Source organism: Poecilia latipinna, unplaced genomic scaffold (assembly GCF_001443285.1).
Source record: "Poecilia latipinna isolate Pla-1442-1.1 unplaced genomic scaffold, P_latipinna-1.0 Scaffold443, whole genome shotgun sequence".
In the NCBI taxonomy this organism is placed as follows: domain Eukaryota; kingdom Metazoa; phylum Chordata; class Actinopteri; order Cyprinodontiformes; family Poeciliidae; genus Poecilia; species Poecilia latipinna.
In genome coordinates, this window is record NW_015113059.1 from 94500 (window position 1) to 102167 (window position 7668).

The following is a 7668-nucleotide window of genomic DNA, read 5'->3' on the forward strand; positions in this document are numbered from 1 at the left end:
AGAGTGAAATCTGATTTATTTCCACACATTGAAGTGGCACAAATCAGTTTTTTTAAAAGTCAGATATAGGTCACATTGGTGGGAGAAAAAAGTGAATTTAGGTTGCATTTGCCTTATGTGTGAACGAAACGTAACTTTGTGCTGGTCCTCCCTTTACACGAATGCAGAGTTTCAGAAATGCAGATCCCAACGATGCTCCATGCAGCAGTCAGGTCAAAGTTTACATTTAATTCCCATGTCTTTATTCATTTCAAACAGGCAAGACAAATAAAAAAATGGGGAAAAAAGTAAGACAAAATGTCATTCCAATTAACATGTAATTTTACAGTTTTATTTCCTGCCTCTCTCACACACATTAACATAAAACCCTTAAAATCCTCCCACATTAAGTGATGCTTTCATTTTACATTTTCATCATTGAATGTACATTTATTTACTTATTATCATCAATAATAGCATTTTTGTTATTTGAGACATCCATCCTATACAACATAATATCCAAAAAGCTCCTTTTTGTACTGTTTTTTAAACTGGTTCATATTTGTACTTTGAGCTTATCATTTAATCTATTCCACAAATCTACCCCACACACTCATATACAAAAACTTTTTTGGTTGTTCTTATATATTGTTTTTTTTTATTTTTTTTTAAATTTATTTCCTTCTTTTCTTAAATAATAACGCCTCTCTTTGTCACCAAACATATTTTGAATATTGTGTGGAAGTTGATATTTTCCTACTTTGAATATAAATTGTACAATTTTGAATTTTACAAGGCCCCAGAATTTCAAAACTATTGGATTTGTATGTTCCTAATGTTCCACTTGATGTAGTATTCTGTTTTTTTATGTTTGTTTTGCATATATTGCTCCAAACTTCCACACAATAACTCAAATACGGTACAATGAGAGTATTATATAAAATCTTACTCAGTTTTGGAGCCTGGAGGCTTTAACTGGGTCAGTTTATAGTCTGTCTCTGAGTCACAGAATAATGAAGCCATAAATAGGTGCAGATCTAGTATTCCTTCTCTTAATCCTGCAGGTCGCAGCACGTTCAGGGAAACGATGAGTAAACAATAAATCTGTTTTACTGCACTAACCGCAGACTGAGCTCTTGTACAACTGAAACGCACCTCATAATTTAACAACAGTTTGTCAAAACAGAATACAGCACCATAAAATACAAAGAAGGAGTCACTGACCAGCAGGTGGCGCTGTGCCTCACAGCAATTCAGTTATACAAAGAAGATGCTCCAAGCATTTCCACACATTATTCTTTCAAGGTTCTTCAAAGCAAAACAAAACCATAATTTTCTAAAAGAAAACTAACATTTTCCACCTAAGAGGTCAATAATGTCCAGTGTTTATTGATCTCACATGGCCACATGTGGAGTAAAATACCTGCAGATTTACACTTTTATAAGAACAAACTTAAAGACCAGAACTTTAACTGTTCTGGGTTTTGATTGGCTGTGGAGACAGAAGCCACGCCTTCAAGCTGAGTGACATCATCACACTAAACAGTTTTATGTCTTGTTCCTAAACATCAACTTAAGCCCCGCCTCTACAGCGGTATGTGGGCGGAGCTTTACTCGTATGTGGGCGGAGCCTCCACAGGCTCCTGTAGCTCTGGATCGACGTAGTCCTGGTTGAAGATGACGGTGTCTGCTCCCTGTTTGAACCTGAGGACGGCCAGCAGAGACTGGAACGCCTGCAGACACACAGAGTGACACGGGTCAGGTATGAACAAGTCAGAGGAAACACGGAAAGAAAACATGTCAGAAAAACAGACAAAGTCGTTAAAAGATCTGAAAATGTTAATAGTATGTCCGTAATTAGTAATGAACATTTGAAAAACAACACAAGACACAGCATGTTTCACTGTCAGATGCTAACATGTCAGTAAAACATGTTAGCATATTTTACTCACTAAACATAAAGAACATCAACAGGTTATTCACCATGAGCATAACAAGTCAGAGTAAGTATATACATGATGTTAATATGCTAGAACAGAATAAAATGATTGAACATTAAAACGGAGCAATATTATGACCAAAACATCATAGCATGAGCATGTAGCATGCTAACATGTCTAAGCGTGCAGGAGGTGAAGGATGTTAACATGTTAGGGGAGAACATTTAAAAAGGCATAATTATGCAGGACATTAAAGGGGCAGTATTATGTATTTTACAGGCATTTTGTGCCATTTTTCAGCAGTCAAGTAACCATGTTACCTTCAGTTGTTCTAAAAATGTTGTATATCAAACATGTCTTAAAAGAAATTTGCCTTTGTAATTTAAATCCTTAAATTGGGCCTCTGTCTCTTTGAAAAGTCCTGTTCTTTCTGAAACTCATCACAACATGTTTTTTTTATTAACTCTTCAACAATGTTTTTATCAGCGTTGCTCTGAGAAGTGACTCCTATAAGGAGCTTGGCAGAAGCACAGTTCCACCAGGTGTTTGCTAATTGCTCCTGGCTAGTCTGAAGGAGCTGATTAGGAGAAGGCTGCTCTGTGAGACGGAAGCTCTTGGAAACTGCAGCTCTGAGAAGGAGATGCGCCTTGAAGGCGGGGCTAGGTCCAGCCAGGCGTTTTGTACAGCTGAATGGTTGCCATGGAGATTAAATGATTTATCAAACATACATCAAAGAATCAAGGCAACATTCCAGATATATTTTGGATGAGGAAATAGCATTATAACATCATGAAAAGTTCAAAAAAGTCACATTTATATAATGTAGCCCCTTTCATGTCTCAGAAAGAATTCATGAAGACCTGAAACATATCAGAAAAACATGAAGCAAATTCATAAGGTTAAAAGTAACACAGACACTGTTAGCATGTCACAGACAACATGATACAGGCGTGGCTTACTCAGCTCACCAGAACATGGCAGCACTTCCTGTTGGCCCCATAAGGAAGGTCATGAGTGGAACCAGAAGCAGGGTTTATAATTTAGGTCATGTGGATCATGAAACACCTTCATACCAGCAACAAATAGAACACGGGTGTTTTAACACAGATGATGTATGCAATAACAATGATAGTACTTCAGGTGAACAAAATATGCTCTATGCTTTACCTCTATGCTGCCATAGAGGTAAAAGTTTAGAGTGAAAATAGTAAAAGATGATGTGAAATGAGAGGAACGCTTTAATACAGAGGACCAACCAATAAAAATAGACGAGTGTTAATTTTGATTAATTTATTACATAGATTTTAACTCGTTGATTTATTTTTTTTTTCTTTGCGCAATTAATCACATTTTTCCTTTTTACATACCAAAGTCCATAGACCGAAACCTTTGTGTCATGTTTCCAGTCCGCTGGTAAATCTGACTCAGAACCGACATCCGCAAGCAACAGAAATGGAAGATAAAACCGATCTGATGGGTCGCTGGAAAAGACTTTTGTTGTGTTCAATTTGTGCTAAAAGGTGTTAGTCTATCAATGAAGCTATTCGAGCATCTCAATGCTAAACATGTAACAGCAGCACAAATGATCTAGACATTTCTAAAGAAGCTCCATAAATGATCAGGAGCTTCTGAAACACTGGGAAGCTGAACTTTCTTCCAATCTGGTAGTTGAAGAACCTGAGGGGTTTTGAATTGAAAATGTTGCTCATTTTGTCAAAATATATGGCTTTCAAATAAAATGCGATTAATTGTGATTAACTAATTAATTAAAGGACCTCTAGAAGCTGGATGGATGAGGTCCTGACGGCGCAGCAGCAGGAGGAAGGATAAACTAAGGTAAAATGATGGTGAAACAGTGACACCTAACGGTGGTTGGAAAATAAAACCTTAAAATGACTGACAGGTTTCCCAGACAGCAGGAAAAAGCTTCAACTGGTGAGCGGTTTAATCATTATTTCACAACAGAACTTACATGACAGAATCTTATCAGTAACATTTACAGATGGTGGAGGTCTGTACCTGCTTCCAACATTAGTTGCCATGGTGACAGAGACAGGTTGATGAAGCTGAGCTTACCTGTCTCTGTCACCATGAAGTTCTTGCTGCGTAGTTCAAGCCTCAGGTCTAAATACTTATTAACATGCATTGTTTTAAAAGCCAGCAGGGGGGCGACAGTCTGCAGTTAAACTCAGCATCCTGCTTTACATTCAGAGTCCATGCCTCATCATTCTGTTACCACGGCAACAGGAGTGTGACAGAAATTTAAATTGACCAATCAGAGTTCAGACTGAGTTGAGGTACTGAACTGGGGAGGATGCTTGGCCCTGATTGGCTGAGAGAGAGAAAGGCGAGGCTTTGTTTCAGGAGAGAGGAGGCGTGAAGAGTTTATTGTATTCTTCTTCGTACGAGACTCTCTTCAGACGCTCCAACGACATTAGCGTGACGCCTCCCTGCAGGCACATGGGAGAACGACAAGAAACAACACAGAGCAGCAAGAAACAACACAAGAAACAACACGGAACAACGAGAAACAGATAAAAGAAACATACAACAACACAACACAGCATGGAAGAACAAAACATAGCAACATAAAACAACACGGAACAGCAAGAAACAAAACAAGAATCAAAATGGAACAGCAAGATACATGTAGCAACAAGAAACAACATGGAACAGCAAGTAACAACATGGAGCAACGAGAAACATGGAACAAGAAACCGCATGGAAGAAAGAGAAAATGAAACGTAGCAACATAAAACAACACGAAACAGCAAGAAACAAAATGGAACAGCAAGATACATGTAGCAACAAGAAACAACATGGAACAACAAGAAATAACACAGAACAACAAGAAATAATGCAGCACAACAAGAAACATGTAGGAACATGAAGCAATGAGAAGCAAGGCGAAACAGCATGGAAGAACGTGAGAGCAAAATATAGCAACATAAAACAACAAGAAACAACATGTAACAATGAGAAACACAAAACAACAAGAAGCATGAAAAAAGAAACAGAACAAAGAACAACGTGGATCAACATGAGAACAAAACATAACAACATAAAGCAACATGTAACACCAAGAAACACATAATCAGAAACACGGAACATAAAGTAACACAAGTCAGAAAAACACAGAGGATGAAACAGTAACACAGATAGATGAAACAGATTAACAGCACAAAAAGAAAGAAAATCAAAGACAGAAAAACAACATGGAACATCAACACAGAGCAACAATATGAAGACCCAATGACAGCAACACATGGAAGAGGAACACAGAATAGAGAAAAGTAACAAAGCAACAACATGATGGAACACATTGACAGGACATCATCAGAAACATCAGACAAAAAGACCAGATAAAAGGCAACATGATAACAAACAGAAGAAAACAGAGAACAAAAAGGAGAAAAATCAGTTCAAACATTTGATCTAAATTATCAATTCATGAATGAACACATAAATAAAGCTGAAGACTCAGACGGTCCTGCATATACGTTGATGTTGATTATCACCAACACAATAAAGAACGGACAGAACCACAGTAATGGATTGTAGTAGTTAACTGGTACCAGCATGGTGGTTGAGGTAGAACCAGTATTACCACTCTCTGACCAGCAGGTGGCAGCAGACAGACTGTTCTGCTACATACCCAGGTGAAGATGGAGAAGAAGCAGAAGATGATGGTAGCCCTGGCGGCATCGGCGCCTTCGTTCAAAGGATTGTCTTCAGGATTGGAAAACTGCCACTGGTTGGCCAGGAAGCAGAAACCCACAAACCAGATGAGAGACCAGAAAGCTGAAGGAAAACACACATGTTGCATTTAGAAATGAACACAGAAACATTCAGGCTCTAAAACCGGATAGGTGGAATCTCACCCGACACCCCGATGTCCAACATGACGGCCTTCTTCCTGTCCTTCACCCCGCTTATCTGAGGGAAATAAACGTCCAGCGCCAGGAAACCGGCGCTGCAGAGGAAACCCAGTGTTCCCATGGCAATGGCGTAGTTACAGGCGTTTTGGTTGCGGTTGAAGATGCAGTACTCCTCCACTTCATCGGGACGGTTGATGTAACCTTCGTTGGCGACACATCCCAGGATCACGATGGAGAAGAGCTGGGGCAGGGAGGAGGCAGTTAGCTCTGGTACCATCCCAGAACCAGAACTCCAAAATTAAATGAACAACTTGCCTCCTCAGGGCCTGCTGAGGAGGAATTTATTTGATTTAGATGTAGAGGACAATGGCTGGGGATTGAGACCTCAGCCATTGTCTCAACGGCAGTGCATATTGAAGAAATGCACCGCTCCCGTCAAAAACAACCAATTAGAACAAGGAGGCGGGTCTTAGTGCTGCCAATCAATGCTGGTAGCCGAAGAGATATATTACTAGTTAGCTAGCTTCTGCTAGCCAACTAGCAATAGCATTCATGGCAGGCTGTGTTATGGTGAACTAGCTGTAGCACAGCAAAGAGCATGGGACAGAGTGAGAGTGATTGACAGCGCTAAGACCCTCCTCCTGGCTCTGATTAGTGTATTTCTGTTGTTAGTACTGGGAGCACTGGGAGAAGGCAGAGGAGCTCGATTATCTGTCTTACAGAATAATGACAATTTTAACTGTAAAAATATATATTTTATTAAAAGTTACATATTGCAGCTTTAACTGATAAACATGCCTCCAGTCACTAGGTGGCAGCAGTGCTCAAATTAATCAACAGGCTTCTCCTGTTATATTTCCAGAGTCCTGCTGTGATCATGTGACCTCAGTCATGTTATCTCTAAATGTAGCGCTTGGAGTCACATGACTCCATCTTTTCAACAAAATCAGATCATTTTTGATCAATGATCTGATTGGGAGTTTCCAGCCTGAATCCTCGTCAAAGAACCAGATTATGCAAATATTCCAGCTACCGATCAAAGTTCTGCTGCATCTGGTGTTTATCAGAACCGGTCTGGTCCATCGAAACAGAGTCTGAGACAACGAGCTTTTGTTCTAAGTCTTGTGCTGAGCCTCAGGAATGTTAAAGCTAATCTCATGACTGAGTCACACTGAAGCTGAGGAAACTGACCAGCTAACAGAACCACAGAACGGACCTGCAGTCAGCCCTGCAGAAACACAACAATCATCCAAGCCTGTGGTTCTGCAGAGGAAATTCCCTGAACTGGCACCAAAACTAGCAAAATACAAGAGGAAACATGAAAAACATCTTATTATTGTAATATGATATATTGATATAAAAACAATTATAACATGTTAAAAAATTACTTCTAATATAAATCTATTACACCATGAATATGAATGTAGAAAATATGAATTAAGAAATTATTTTATTATCAAGTTAACATGAATAGTAATTTACTGGATTATGCTGCTGCTGCAAGAGGGATGAGAGTAATAATAAGTTTATACTTCTACCTACTACTGTGAACGTGTAAATATACTGTAGTGTTGATCTGTTTTCTTGTTTGCTTTTATTTGTGTAACTATGTATTCTTTTATTAACACTATATGTTCAGTAAACAATTCAAAATATGCTTTTTCAAATTGTTAATCTAGATTTTTGAATTAACTTTTCTATAATTTCTAGACTCTTAAATATTTACATTTCACAAAAAGACTTAATTTAAGTTATTTATCCATCCTGATATTTTCCTGCTTTTACTCCAATTAGCAGTGATGGTAACACTTTATTTGAAGGGGATTGAATAAGACTGTCATGACACTTTCATAAACATAACACCTGTTATG

General features: G+C 38.6%; 1 protein-coding gene across 2 annotated transcripts in view; it reads right to left on the reverse strand.

Annotated features, from left to right (window-relative positions):
- Nucleotides 1–353: 353 nt before the first annotated feature.
- syngr1a (synaptogyrin 1a) overlaps nucleotides 354–7668 on the reverse strand; it is a 13697-nt gene continuing 6382 nt past the window's right edge. The window contains exons 2-4 of one of the 2 annotated variants that reach the window (XM_015038495.1): nucleotides 5801–6038; nucleotides 5575–5720; nucleotides 354–1712 (exon numbers count right to left, since the gene is read on the reverse strand). In XM_015038495.1, coding sequence (XP_014893981.1) covers nucleotides 1590–1712; nucleotides 5575–5720; nucleotides 5801–6038 — 507 coding nt within the window. In that variant the 3' untranslated portion in view covers nucleotides 354–1589. Of the gene's footprint in view, nucleotides 1713–3239; nucleotides 4370–5574; nucleotides 5721–5800; nucleotides 6039–7668 lie in introns of those variants that run through there. The other variant, XM_015038496.1, reaches the window with a different exon arrangement.